This window comes from Channa argus, chromosome 9 (genome assembly GCF_033026475.1).
Source record: "Channa argus isolate prfri chromosome 9, Channa argus male v1.0, whole genome shotgun sequence".
NCBI lineage: Eukaryota > Metazoa > Chordata > Actinopteri > Anabantiformes > Channidae > Channa > Channa argus.
This window is the reverse complement of record NC_090205.1, coordinates 10281680-10296503: the sequence shown is the minus strand read 5'-3', so window position 1 is coordinate 10296503 and position 14824 is coordinate 10281680. Positions and strand designations below refer to the sequence as shown.

The following is a 14824-nucleotide window of genomic DNA, read 5'->3' as shown; positions in this document are numbered from 1 at the left end:
CTTAATGTAAAAAACACTATTATAGACAGACACAGATGCACAGATTATGCACATGGTGCTGCAAGGATGCCCAAGGGGGAAGCTGGTATAAGGACATTAGATCATTTACAAACTTTTTTTTCAGATGTTACTCAAATATGTTCACACTTTGCAAATGTTAAGCAGTAAGGAGGAGGGGAGTGAAGAAAAACCTATGACTGAGAGGTAACACTCAGCAGCACTGGTAAAAATATACTTGACATGTGTTTCCCCTTGCTCTACATGTTCTGCAGGGACTGAAATTCTTCACTGACAACAAAAAGAGAAATACATAAATCTAAAGGTGTAGGTGCTACAGAGATGTCACACATCCATTGTGCTGGACAAATGAAATGATTTTGATATGCATGAATGTCGTCGCTCACCGAATGAAAAATGAAAAAAACTCAAAAGAAAAAAAAACAGACTTATTAAATAAAATTGCAACATTATTTACATTTAGTTAGCATGTAGTAGCATGAGTGAGTGAATGCTACCACAGCTGAGATAATGAGAATGATTCATACATGTTCCTGAGTTCATAATCTGTGTTGATGTAAATCTTAACACGTTTACTTCTATATTAACGTCTCCGTTGTTGTGAGGATGTGCAGTTGCAAAAATCGAGTTTCTGCTTACAGAAACTCGATTTTTCTCAAGTTTTATCAAGTGAGTGCTGTATATTGCTTTTGAGAATATCACTTTTCACTTCAACTAGTAAGCACCTCTCGTGACCCATCAGGCATGAGACAAGCATGCTTTATGTGTTAGCTGCTAAACTTTGTTCTACCTAAGCTCTTTACTAGTTAGAAAATATGTAAACACATGATGTGCAGAATATTCCTTTGTAAAAATCCAAGTGGAAACTAATCTAGTTAAATAACAGTAAAATCCTTTGGATCCAGATGCTGTGTAGCTATTTGGACTCCAAGAAAGTCCCAATTCAATCAGTTTGAGACACTGTCCTGATCGAAGCAGGCTCAGCAAAACATAAACAGTTCTCTCAGTTCTCTTGGTGCCTCAGTTTTGGAATTTATTAAACCCGGTGTGATCTCCTTTCTGTTAATCTCTCACTGGTTGCAAATGTAGAGCTGTTGAGTTGGATCTTGTTGCCATCAATAACATCCTTGGAGGAGCCTTCAGGTGATGTCCTCACCACGCTAGAGAAGGACATGCTGACCTGCCGCTTCAGCAGCTTCAGAAGTTTCCTCTTGTAGCCCTTACAGGCAAAGAAGTATATAAATGGATCCAAAGAGGAGTTGAGATTCATGAGACACACGGTGATGTGCAGAGAAACCTGAAAGGCCGTGAGATCGGCGCAGTCGGGGCTCGACACCAGCTTGCGGACCATGTACTGCAGGATGTCAATGTGATAGGGGCTGTAACAGATAACAAACACCAGGGACACGCAGCAGATCACACCAATGGCCTTGCGACTCCGACCAGACTTTTCCGTCAAATGGTTGTTCTTGGCTGTTAAGCGGAGCTTGGAGCACAACACAGAGTAACACACCAGGATGGTGACCACAGGGATCACATAACCAAGGAAGACTGCGCCAATCAGTATATTTGCAATATAGTCTACTTTCTCAAAGTTGGGGTATTCCATACATGTGATATAGCCATCGCGTTCCGTGTTTGTCATTTCCATGCCGAGGAGGGGAAGGGTCTGTGCCAGGACCAGACACCACACGGCAACACAAATGTAGCGCACATTACTGACCTTTCTGAGTTTGGCAAACCGCAGAGGCAAGACCACAGCAATGAAGCGGTCTACACTGAGGCAAGTCATAAAATTCACTCCTGCATAGGTGTTGATATAGAAGATGAAGCCTGAGACTTTACACAGTATTTCACCCAGAGGCCAGTGGAAGCCCAGACCATAGTAGACAATCCTCAAAGGCAGAGAGATGGTGAAAAGAATGTCAGAAATGACCAGGTTGAGCGAGTACAAGGTGGTGGAGTTGAGCTTTTTCAGATTGGAACGGATGACATGGAGGGCGAGGCAGTTACCCAGCAACCCAACAAGGAAAACAGAACTATAAATGAGAGGCATGAAGACTCTGGCCTGGTTTCGGTGGTTATACAGGGTGTGACAGATAGTCTCATTGCTGGTGGGTGAGAGGATGGAGGTCATTGTCACAGTTGTAGAACCCATCTTGGTCTTTTAGAAACTGCAAAAAGAAAAAGAACATACATAAATGATTTGATTAAACTCAGAGGCTTACACCTTATTGTTCTTTGTTTTTGGTTTTCCTACGTATAAGGAACTGAATCAGACATGCTGTGTGAATTAAAAAAAAAAAAAAAAGAAAAACGGAAATTCAACATGCCTATGTTGAAATGAAACTATTTTGTCCAGTACGACCTTGGCACAAGCTCAAATGCAGGTTTAAAGTCTGCTTTCAAAAAGGAAGTAAAAGAAGTTGCAATATTTCTCATTACAAATTTCCAGACGACCTGTCGTGTCAAACAGACATTTTCTCTAAATGTTTTCAACTGTGTTTACTGGCACTAATCTGGTGTTTTTGGAATGAGGCACGACTTTTTTGGGCCGCAAATAAAAACATGAGAACTTTTATATCATTTAAAGCGATTTAATGTATGAATTTACCAATCAACATTCTCGGAAGAGAGTTGCAATTTAACATTTAGGTTCTACATTCTGTAACCAAAAGGAATTTGTGTTTGAAGTGGCTGAGGAGCTGCAACCTCATTTACCCACTGAAAATCTCAGTCAGGTAATGTGGCACAGCCCGCTCTTTGCAAAACAGAAGTGGTTTGTGTGGTCTCTAGTGCCATCTGGTGGTTCTGTTTGATCAGAGCCCAAATTGAATTCACTTTTGCCTTAGTTTGTCTAACAGATGTTTGAAAGTGAAGGTCAAGATCTAAAGCGCCTCTAGTTTTTTTCTTTACACAACACATGTAATAGGTTTTACTCACTCTCTAGCTCCGCTGTGAAAAAAAAAATGTTATTGTCATAAAAATACAATCATTGTTTTAAACCTTTTGATGCAGAGTAACTGAAATGCCCACTGAGCTGCATGCTTATCTCACAGGACATGGGCTGGGCTGGGTTGTGAGATGTTTTCACAGTAGCTAAAGGTGGCATAGAGGAAGCCCATGAACAATTATACAGCCCCATTCTGGTTCTCGATGCAGCTGCAACAAGTTCGCAGTTACACCATGACAAAAAGAAAGAAGAAAAAAAAAAAAGAAAAAGAAACTGCGTTGAGAGATGGTGTTTTTTAAATGAGGAAGTCAGTTTCCCCAGGGCACCGTCCCTCAGAATAGTAAGTCATTGGAAAGTCATTTGCTTGAGCCAAAATTGTTACCCGCTCCTGCTATGACCATCTCCTGTGCACATGGTGCAGTGGAGAAGCACATTTCCTGGCTCATTACCACAAACCACGAGGCAAACATGCCAGACTACTATTTTCTGATTAATACACGTTTTATTCAAGCATTTAGCAATTTTAATATAAATGAAGTTTCCCTATCGGTAATACACTTTGAAGAGATGTTTAAGAGATGTCAAAGTGATTTGTACTTTAACTGTAATTGAGTATTTAATGCTAATTATTATTTGAAGCACTGCATTTGCCTTATTAACAAAAGCAAAAACAAACAAACAAATACATGATATTTCACCACCCAGCACATCCTTACAACATAGATCCGTTACGAGCTAAACACCAACAATTCTCTTGTGCCAGTGAAAGCATGGCAAAACACATGCAACAGTTTAAATACATTTACACTTTTGACACAACGTCCAATTTACTGTGTGTCCCCACTGATCTGTTGCCCCCCCCAAAAAAATAAACACAGGGAAGGACACGTACCTCGCAGATAGAATGGTTCTCCTCAGAAATACTGAAGCCACGCTGATTCAGAAGACATAGAACTTCTAATGCAAACTTTATCTGTATTACAAGAGCTGTCCTGATAGCACTGCAACCACACTGCCCCAAATGAGAACAACATGACTTATAGAAATCAAGATCCGTATCTGCTGCCGGTAACCATGGTGACAAAATATCCTGTCCCTCCCTCTTATTCTCTCTATCTTTGTGTCTCTTCTCTCTCCCTACTTTTGCTGAACCTTTAAAACTTTTTCAGCCTGCAGTTACGAAACACCTACTTACTACACACACAAGTACAGTGTCCAACGTCACGCTTGCTCTAAACTGACGTGTGTAATATTTCATTTGGCCTTTTGTGATTGAAACAGCTGTGGGCGTTTAGCTATCTTGGGCATATTTTGTGAAAGGAAAATCTAGGTGTATATTCTGTGGCTTCAGCTGCAGGGTTGAGTCCAGTCAGGTGTTTTTTTTATTTTTATTTTAAACCTATATCAACTTTCCTTCAAACTAGGCAAATGAATAACAGCAAAAGAGGGGTCTTCCCCGTTGCTCCAGAAACACAAGTGTTTTGATGTTTTGAGCTCAGAATGACTTTCAAACCACAATTCCGACTACTTTTTCTCAAAACAATGATTTCCTTGAGATAGTCTGCTGGGTGGCATGTGTTTCTTAGATGTTGTAGTACCAAGTACAGGTATGATCAGATCTTTGTGCCAGGAGTCACCAGCAGCTTCCTGTGCTGAAACCAAACTGACGCAACAAACTCAAAGAGCATCAGTACAATTAATATATGCCACAGGTTAAGATCTAGGGGTTAGAAGCGTCCTTTTTTTTTCTTTTCTTTTTTTTTTTTTGTGTCCTTCTTCTTTCATCTTATCCCGTGAGTTAAAAAAAAATGTGTTTAAGTGTGTGCGATCAGAGACTGCTTAAAATATAACATGTGGTCACTTTGGGATGTCTTAGACAGAAATGATTAAAACAACGTAAATGACCCCTTGCACTATCAAAATTAATTATTGTATTAAATGTTGAAAGTTTACCCAAAGGTGAACAATACCCTATATCATAGTGTTTTGTATTTAAGTTTTGATCTAACTGTTATCCTGTGGTTTTCACACCTGTGAATCACTCTTGTCATTGGGTATTTCTCTACTAAAAACATTTTTTCACATTGCAAATTCACATCGGGGACAATGTGTAAAAACGTTTACCAGCCCAATTTGTTTTTCTAATCACTCCCCTGATTTATGTCAATAAATCAGAAAACTGCAACAAAGAGAAACTGCAACAAAGCAATTGAAATGTTTCTATATGCGGAATATGAGTACGTGTGCCCACACTGCTTAATATTAAAAACATATCATAGTATTATACAATGTTTTTCATTCACTACAACCTTCCTTTGTTGAAAACAAGTCCGGTGGCAAAGGAAGCATTGCAACTTCCTCATGCTCTGGCCTTGTGGGTCTGACTCACTGGGGTGCAGACGGCCAGATCACACCCATTGCTGACAGACAACAAGCACGGTATTTTGCTATGGTTATTCATAGAAGACAATGGGGCTGAACACCAAAAAAGGGGCACTTTTATAAAGATAATGTCTTTGCAGTCTGTTTTTCGGGATGTTATTTTTAAATCTGAATATGAATCGACTGTTGTAATCATTATAGCAGAAAGAAGATACGTTTAGTCAAATTAAACATCGTGGTTCAGACTGTGAGACTGCAGCTTTTCACAGATACTTTGGTGTTAATCGGCTCTTTTGCACATTATATGCATAATTAAGGAAGTTATGAGAAAGAAACTTGAAAAAGGAAATCCTCTTAAGCTGTATCTGTTGAAATACAGTACACTGTGGGTCTATTGCTTTCTACAACCGATGATCTGTCTTTAATGCATTTTGCATGGCAGGGCTTTAGCAATAGGTTTGCTCCAGTATCTCTGTGACAACTGTTTCCTCGTTCCCGTGTTGATCATCGTGTGACTCTGTTTGCAAGAGTGCATAAATCTCAGCAATTAACTTTCTGTAAGGAAGATGAAAAGAGTCATCTACATGAAATCAAATCATTCTAATCAGCCTTCAAATACGTATTTTATGAATGTAGTTTAAGGTCAGTGAGCCGTTAATACCAAAGTGTTACAACCATCTGTTTTTGCTCTATATTCTGATAGTTTGCCAGCGGGCTGTTTTTCTACACGTGGTTATGATAAGATTGCAACAGAGATACAGGAAACTTCAGTGGCTGGTCTTACTGTTTCAGAAAAAAGGTCGACACTGAGAATTCACTGTGCCCTGCTGAAGCGTGAGGTTTTAGAGCAAATGGTTTGCTCAGTAGCATTTGAAATTCAAAATGGACTGTCTTTCTATGCACTTACTTTTAACAGATTTATGCAAGCAATTCCACATTTTGTGACTAAAAATTGTATCTTTGCATAAAAACAAAATATTTTATTAATAACTGACACTTTTGGCAGTTTCACTCTTGCAGGCAGAAGGACTCCCAGAATTCTGGCCAAATAAATGTTCACATAAAGTCCATGCAGACACTGTTTTCATAAACAGATACACCCAAGATTCAAAGTGCCACAAAATTAGCTCTGACATATAGATTGTGGTCATCGGAAACAGTGACGACCATCCCTTAACACCTTTGAAGCTTAAACTGAACACTGTCACCTTTCGATATGAGAGTCCAAAAACAGGCAAACGTATTGCTGTCCTCAAAATTTGCAAATGCATTGCAACTGTTTCAGAGTTTACATAACTGCCGTGACTTAGTATTAAATCCAGCCCCAGCAGAGGGTGTTTCATAATGATTATCAGAGAAATGACTTCACTCTCTTTGTGAAAAATAAGTGCAGTCATCTCTTCCCAGATGAACAGTCCTCTCTTGTGGCATGAAACAAGTACTGCAGCGGTTGGAGATCAGAGAATTCTCAGTGGAGCACAGGATAACAATACACTTGACTTGGCAACTGTTTACAATACACAAAGATTTGTGTTGTCATTTCAGTAGGTCGCAGGATGGCTGCAAAGTCTCAACTGGAAACTGAATTCAACACAACTGAATATTGTGTGGTTTACCAATAGTGTCTCTGTTTAACAAGTGCACATATTGATTTAAACCTGGAGGCCCCAAAATAACCGTTCTTTCTATTCAGACCAACTATATATTTATGCAGTTCTTTTCTTGTTTGGCACGGAAGATACTCCAGATTCTTATTCTACACACATCTAAAATGTAATTAACACGATAAACAATGACGTACAAATATTTCCGATGTGGGCTATGCTAATTTTGCCTCCTTTTATCTTGTTGTTCATATTTTAAGAATGTTCCGACGTTGCAGTTTGTAGCCCTTCTTAAATGCTTTTTAGCCTTTTAACTCACTTGTGTTTTGCATATGTTCTTGATAATTTGCAGTCAAAGTATGTTTTTCCCCCTCTGTTTTCTGTGGAGCTTTTGAACGCCACCTCAACAGGAAGACATTTTTAACAACTAACCAACTTCAGTTTTGTGAAAAGTTTTAGTTTCTCAAATTTAGGAAACACAGTGCCCTCAGTGAATGAGGGCAGTTTACTGTATTTAAGTTTACTGGGATTGACTAGAACGCATTTCCTAGCAGTATCTGTTTTGGCATGTTGTTGATATGTTTGGTTTTCATTCTAATGTACCCATTAAACATATTTGTCATCTTTCTCTACCACATTCAAAAACAGCCCATTTCCTTTTGAAAACCAAATGACTCTCAGTGTTAAAAAAAAAAACATGAATTGCCACTATTCTTTACAACAGCACAGTAACAGCAGTGTTTCATAGTTCTGACAGTGTGTACCACACTGTAGCGATTAAGTGCAGATATTTCAAAAAATAGGAACTAAAAATGTTTTAGAAGTATCTAATGTGGTAATGTTGTGTTGGTGAGTGAGCCATTGGATCCATTCTTTTAACCGTTTAGGGTTCAGCTTTGGGTTGAACTGAGAGGTTAAGGTTGAATTTGTTCTAACGGCCAATGTAAAACCACAACGTGCACCAGAATGCGAATAACAAACAGGATCTGGCGATGAGAGAATCATTTAGAAGCTACAAAATTGACAGCATTCAGTGGACAGAAATGGAGGCATTGCAATCCAAGTGTGCTTGTGATGTCAACTTTGATGTGTTGCCTCAAATATTGGTTTACTGGTTTGTGGTTGCTTGGCTGATCAAACATTTTGATAAAAGTGCTTGTGGTGAGGGTCTCTCTTTTTCTACGACATGATACTCATGATGGAAAGTGAAAAGACTTAACCTTTCAGGATTAGATGAAACAAAACCTACTGCAAACTGCCCAAAATATGTCAAACTTTCTATTTCAAATTGCTCTGAATCACCTTCACTGTCTTTATTGAGAAGTATATAACTTCTTTCTTTATATAAAGCATGAATCAGTCAGACAATGAAACAAATGTAGGCACTGGACATACAGTATCTGCAAATCCCCGGATTTAGTTTTAATGACAATAGTCGTAGCGGTTTAAACAAACAGAAAAGATTGTGGGAATGGCATTTAAACTATTGTAAAAGTTGGGCAACTTTAACACTTTACCTGCTGTTAAGTAGTTCAAGAAGTATCAATAGGTGTTCATCAAACCAAAGGCTGTGGAGCGAACGGAGGGAATTTTACTGTTTTGATTCACTATTTAAATTATGGTTGTTTTCAGCCATGAATGCCAGTGTGAATAAATTCTTCTCATTATTCTCCTCCTATTGAGTATGCACTGACATTGAAGCCAACCTCAGGAAACAAGAGAAGACGAAATAGCGCATTATTTTCTGTTGCACTCGACACATTATTTTATACGAAGCAGACACCAAGATTGTTAGCGTTGTGGATTTGCTACAGAATAAGAGGACGACAGCATTTTAAAACAAGCAAGCTGAACGCCTTTGTCCAACCCGAGAAAAGTGCGTCCAACTGCTTGTAGGGTTAAAATGCAGCACTACCGCCACCACCTGTTTAGGACCAATATAACAGCGTTTTTATTAGAACTTCTTATTCCCCCTACACAATACAATGTCAAAAATTCATGCAAAGTAGACTTGAACAGCAGAATTTGCGAGCCAAGCAATCATTAAGTTTTTATGAGCTGAGAGTGGGTGTACATACCTGAGTCTGGTAACCTGGCACCATACAGCCCGCTGCCAAGCAGTTGCAAAGCGTTGCCAGATTTATTGTATCTTGTTTGAAACTATCACATTTAAAATTCAAAGCGCGACACAACTTTTAACATGAACCAAAGCGAATAAATCTTTAGCAAAACCAGATGATAGTCTGACTGCATATAACTTACAGTACAGTACAGTAACTGCGAGTTTATAAAGTACTTTGAGTGGGGACAGTGGCTGTCTCATGAGATATTAGCAGAGATTGGTTTGGATTATTGATGGCATATCCATGGTTGGTTTTTCTATTACACAATACTGACACATTTAGCATACTGGCTGACTCCAAATCAGATATACACCTTTATATGGTAGCACACAAGTTCATCTCCAAACAAAAGTTAACATTGCTCTGTGTTCACACGCTGTGCAAATAAGCCACTGTTTGCTAATATGTTAGAACTTTATACAGTCATTATGTTAAGGTTTAAGGGCTGTCGTGGCCAACAGCTATGCACCCACGCGTTCCTCACAAGTGAAACCCAGTAACATCCAAAGACACTGCCTGAGTGTCACATGAATGAATGATTTGTAGGATTCTCAAAAACTCAACAGCCCTTTTGCCTCCAAATGTGTCATTATCTGTTTAGAGGAAACTACTTAAATGTTTATTTTGTACAAAAACCTTGTATTGCCCGGTAACTCTCATTGAAAGGGGTGATGGAAATGCTATTAGGAGACGTATGGGTCATAGTTTCTCATTGACTCTACAAGCAATTTTCAGGGTTATTCTCCCTTTAAAAAAAGCGCAACAATAATAAAAGAATTGAATAATCATTCAAACCAGTTTAATATTTCAGAATATTTAATATGACACAACTTGTACACATTACTTTTTAAAAAAGGATTGAAGGCAAGTTATGGAAAAAAATAACAGGAAATTGTAAAGGTTATGTTTAAATATAGAACTCTGAACTATAAACATAGAATCTGCACCTGCTCAAATTTGCTTAAGACAGAAACACAGAAGCTCCACCACAAGATGTGGGACCTAGCAGGAATGAGGCCTGTGAAGGGGAGCAGGAAAGGTGGGTGAGGAAGTGGTGATGCTATTTATCTACGCACTCCCACACAGAAGCCAGATGTGAGTTAGAAAGAGAACATACTCTCATTTTGTCAAGTTCTATTAAAATGTAAAGTATTCATGTTGAGAACAGTGTTTCTGTTCCTACCAGACTAAAGATTTGTGTAATAATGGCTCTATCCAATAATAACCTATTTATATGTCCTTACACACTTTAGTAGCTCACAGTGTTGCCTCATGACTTGTTTTACACACCTGTGTTCCTCTACAAGAAGGAAGTGAAAGTTGCCTATAGTACTGCATTAATAACCACAACGTAACACATTTTTTTTTACTTAGATGATAAAAACAAGCATAGCTTATTGATCTAGGTTAGGGCATTTCCTCCATGCTGCACACATACACATACAAAGAGCTTCTAGTACACAAACATTAAATAACAAAAGATTTGATTCTAACATTACTGCACGGTACACAAAAGTTAGGAATATGATGCATTATCATGTGAGAGGAAAAATATAATAGCTACAGAACAAAACCTTTTATACAGTGTCCTCAAGCAAATGTCAATGCACTAAATTCTTTAACAAAGGGAAGAGAAATTTTGCAGGGCCTGCACATTGGCTAATTCTACCTTCCCTGCATTTGCATGGACATCTACTGCAAATGTACAACTGTCAGAAAAGCTTTTGTAAAAGACGTATTAGTAACAGAGGAAGTCTTTAAAAGCCTTTTTTGAGTTGAGCAGTGTAGACCAGGTTTTATCTCTGTGGCACTGGTTCCTGGTACATTTCTTGTCAGCTCAGCTGTGGTTTTTCTCAAGTGTTGCTGCTGCTGTTCTCTGTTGTAATTTTGGAGGAGGCACCAGAAGTATGCAGATAGTCCCTAAACATGCTCATCACCCGCTTCTTGTAGGTCTTAATGGCAAAGAAGTAGATGACAGGATCTAAGCAGCAGTTAAAGTTCATCATTGAAACTGTAATCTAAAGAGAAGGGGTGGATTATGAAAAGGAAAGCTGATAGGGAATGTTTGAAATCAAATTAAAAGCTACAGTTCCTACCTGTAAGGACACCTTAAAGGCTCTCAGTTCCTCACAAGCTGGCTGGTGTTGTATCTTTCGCAACATAAACTGCATGACATTCAGGTGGTAAGGGCTAAAGCATACTATAAAGGTGAGGAGGATGAGGAGAATAATGGTGTTGGCCCTGTGACTCCTCCTTGATCGGCCAGTCACGGAGTTCTGCTTGGCTGCACTTCGCAGCTTCAGGTTGATCTTGGTGTAACAACCTAAGATGATTAGGAGCGGACAACAGAATGAGATGGAACAGGCCAGGAGGAGAAGATAAGGGGTGAAGTGGGAGCCCTCAAAGTTGAAATACTCCATGCAGGTTCGTCTTCCCTGGTGTTCATGCACCATGCTGCGAAACAGCAGTGGAGCTATCTGCACAGACACCAGAACCCAGACAATGCAGCAGACCCTACGAACAACCCTCACGGTCCGTAAAGACTGCAGCTGGTGAGGATGAACCATGGCCAGATACCGGTCCAAGCTGATACAAGTCATAAAGCCAATACCTGTTAAAAATACAGAACGGATTTGCGAGCAAATTAAATCATTCATACATGAAAACTAAAGGTAGAGATCACACATTTAAGCCAAATGGGCTGGGGAGACAATCCCTGACCCAATTAGATACGGCTGCATTCACTATGTGCAGATAAAGTCACAGTTGCAACATTAACACTAATAATACCTGAATAAGTATTTGCAAAGAAAAGGAGTGTTGTCAGTCTGCACAGAAGGTCACCGAAGGGCCAGTCGAAGTGGCGGATGTAGTAAATAATTCTGCCTGGCAACGCAAGTGTGAACAGGGTATCGGATAGCGCAAGGTTGACCAGATAGATGGAGGTGGAATTGAACTTCTGCTTCCTCTGGCAGATCACATAGAGAACCAAGCTGTTGCCACATGCACTGATGATGAAAACCACAGAGTAGAAAATAGGAAAAAGGACCACTGCAGCTTTTTGGTACACAAACACATCACAGCTGCTCATGTTTGGAGAGGTTTCAGTTGACTCCAGGGTGATGTTATCAACAGCCATCCCACCTGTCAATTTGAGAAAAGGATTAGACTGCGGATTACAAATCATTACAGGCGGGAAACTAGTGATCACAGTCATACCCCTGAGCTATACATCTTCACGGTACAGAGTACTTACAGTAAGAGACAGGGCAGCCAAGGACTTTCCTGTTGATCTTCTGGTTCTGCTTGTAAACTGAGCTGCAGTGCTTGAAATCCTTGTGTGTATGCTGTGTTCAAATCCAACCTCCCCTTGTTGACATCATATATATGTCAAACTTTTTTCTGCTATAACCCCTGTAGCTGCTGCCCCCTCGGCCCCACCCCACCACCACTATTTTAATGGTTTACAGAACATTTGCTAAAGAGAGAGCTCAAATTACATTAACCCATATCATGGATTGTTTGTTTCCTTTTCACCCTTTTTAATTTCATCTTTATTACATCAATAAACCCTTTTAATGTCACCTCTCTCCCACTAACGTGTGAAAGCTATAACCAAACGTTAGATTCACAGTTCGAAGTATTTAAAGAGCATACGTGTGTATAACTTGCAGAGGTGTCATGCTGTACTTTTTCATTTGTCATTTTGTGATATTTGATGCAGCTGCTGACTGCAGCTCACTATACCCTCACCCTCACTATATTTTTGAGCGTCCCACTTTCTCCATACCCTTGTCCAGAGATGGACACGAACAAGGGACACACACACACTCCTATTCATATGAGGATTTGGACAAATTCTCCACATGCTCACAGAGCAGCAACAAGGAGAAGAAGTGGTCCTTTGTTTGTTGTGTTTGACTGCACAATGTGAAAAAGTGAAAGAAATCAAATTTGTGCACGTGCTTTATGTAAATGGGGCCACGGACATTGAATGAAACATTGCATACTTTTGTTTTATGCCAATATTTCAAACAAAGGGCTGGTTTACTTTTCTGGTTCATCATAGATGGTGGACTAAGGCTGTGGACTGTCCACAAGGACACACTTTTCTGGCCTGCACACGGTTGTCCACAGAGAGTCTATGAGTACATAGTAGACTGGTGGGATAAAGATACAGGCAAGATGCAGAAAGTATGAATTAGCCCTTATCACACTGCTGCAGGACCCGTCAGACTGCTGAGAGCTCTTCCCCTCTCCTCTCTTCTCGCCTCTCCACGCATTTATACGTCACCATTGCTTGGCATTAACTTTCCTCCTCTATGTACCTTTCTGCGGGCATTCCAGGCCTTAAAGCAGCATGTTTCCAATGTGCAGTACTGGCCCTGAAAAATGTGGTGGCTGGTTTCTCTTTCAATTTTCCACTCACTCCAAACTGTCATGTCTGGTTTTGTCAGAGGTATCTCCCACAAAAGGGAGGTTTTTGGTGCTTTCTTTGTTGGATTTTCTCCATAAATCTATAATGTTATGAGTGTGTTATGTTAAGTGACTTGAGATGATGCTGTTGTGAACTGGCACTGTATAAATAAAACTGAATTGAATGAAATGAAACTGTATATTATTGTTAGAATGCTTGTGTGTGAGAGAGAAACCAATATGAACAGATACAAAGCAGACAATGGTTGTTGTATGTGTATTTTGTGCATATACGATATCCTTATCAATGCAGTTACTTTTAAACACACGCACAGGTATGATAAGCTTCATTAATAATATGACACCAACTGTAACTATTGCTCTGGAAGAGTGTTTATGCACATGCATACAAATACAGGTTCCTTTGGACAAGTGCATCTTTCAAATAATATGTGGCAACAATTAAATCAAAAAATCCCACTCTTTGCGCTCCAGCTTGCAGAGAGTGCAGCATGTTCTTGAGAAAGGTTAGATGAAGTGATATAATATGAGGTTTTGTTGTGCTCTTGCGTCTGAGGTTTCTCAAGTTTGTATTCTATGTAGCCGTGGTAGCAGCCGGGCCTGAGGTGGAGTTGATGGAAGATATAGGAGGAAGTATTGCCAGGGCTTGTGAAAAAAACTGTTACAATCCTGTGATGTGTGGATGAATCACTAACAGTTTGAAGAATGTCACATCTTCATATACAACCACCACCAACCCCCTAGAAAGATTAAAACATGTGAACAATCTAAACTGAAAAGCGCGGTGTTAGATTCTTAGAATAGTCATGGTGGTGAAAATGTGGCAACATATGTTGAATTTCGAGCAAAGAGATGTGCAGTATCTTCACTTCATCAAACAAAACAGACTCAGGATGTATTATTTCAACGTGCGAAAACTTCAGATTACCTCAAATTACCTGTAAATTATAGCGTATGCACAGGATATTTTAATCGCCGGGTCCTTGGGTGGCTGCTTGGAAATAAAGTACTAAGGTGCAACATTCAATGGCATGTTGGCTCAAAAGAGCGTTGTGTTCCGGGTCATCACAGATCCACTTTTTTTTATACACCTTGTACAACAATGGCCGTAGAAGCTCCGAATCTGATAGATCCCTTGTGACGTTAGCTTATCTGTTGTTGTGAAACTGTTGAAAGAAAGTGTTTCCGATCATGGTCAAAACGCCTACAGTAACTGTTGTATTTTGTTAAGTGGTGCCACAGCTGCTTTTTAAAAGTAGATTTAACAAAAACAAGATGTGTGATTGTTTCACGAGAAAGCCTCGTAC

General features: G+C 39.5%; 2 protein-coding genes across 2 annotated transcripts; both read right to left on the bottom strand.

Moving 5' to 3' along the window:
- Positions 1–336: 336 nt before the first annotated feature.
- On the bottom strand, positions 337–4136 carry gpr183a (G protein-coupled receptor 183a). Its single transcript, XM_067516416.1, has 2 exons — positions 3864–4136; positions 337–2192 (listed from the first exon to the last, which is right to left on the bottom strand). Exon 2 carries the CDS (start codon positions 2174–2176, stop codon positions 1055–1057), a length of 1122 nt encoding a protein of 373 aa, XP_067372517.1. The 5' UTR covers positions 2177–2192; positions 3864–4136; the 3' UTR covers positions 337–1054.
- A 5783-nt stretch (positions 4137–9919) lies between these two features.
- On the bottom strand, positions 9920–12449 carry si:ch211-184m13.4 (uncharacterized protein LOC798560 homolog). The gene is made up of 4 exons (XM_067514714.1): positions 12337–12449; positions 11871–12224; positions 11177–11691; positions 9920–11098 (listed from the first exon to the last, which is right to left on the bottom strand). Exons 2-4 carry the CDS (start codon positions 12217–12219, stop codon positions 10934–10936), a joined length of 1029 nt encoding a protein of 342 aa, XP_067370815.1. The 5' UTR covers positions 12220–12224; positions 12337–12449; the 3' UTR covers positions 9920–10933.
- Between the last annotated feature and the right edge of the window lie 2375 nt (positions 12450–14824).

Bases quoted from the DNA above. Each gene is read 5' to 3' on its own strand.
- si:ch211-184m13.4 (XM_067514714.1), bottom strand. From the start codon at position 12,219: ATGGCTGTTGATAACATCACCCTGGAGTCAACTGAAACCTCTCCAAAC. The intron at 11,692-11,870 runs GTATTATTAGTG...TATTTTTAACAG, and splicing joins CTTTGCAAATACTTATTCAG to GTATTGGCTTTATGACTTGT. The intron at 11,099-11,176 runs GTAGGAACTGTA...CCTTCTCTTTAG, and splicing joins CCTTTAAGGTGTCCTTACAG to ATTACAGTTTCAATGATGAA.
- gpr183a (XM_067516416.1), bottom strand. From the start codon at position 2,176: ATGGGTTCTACAACTGTGACAATGACCTCCATCCTCTCACCCACCAGC.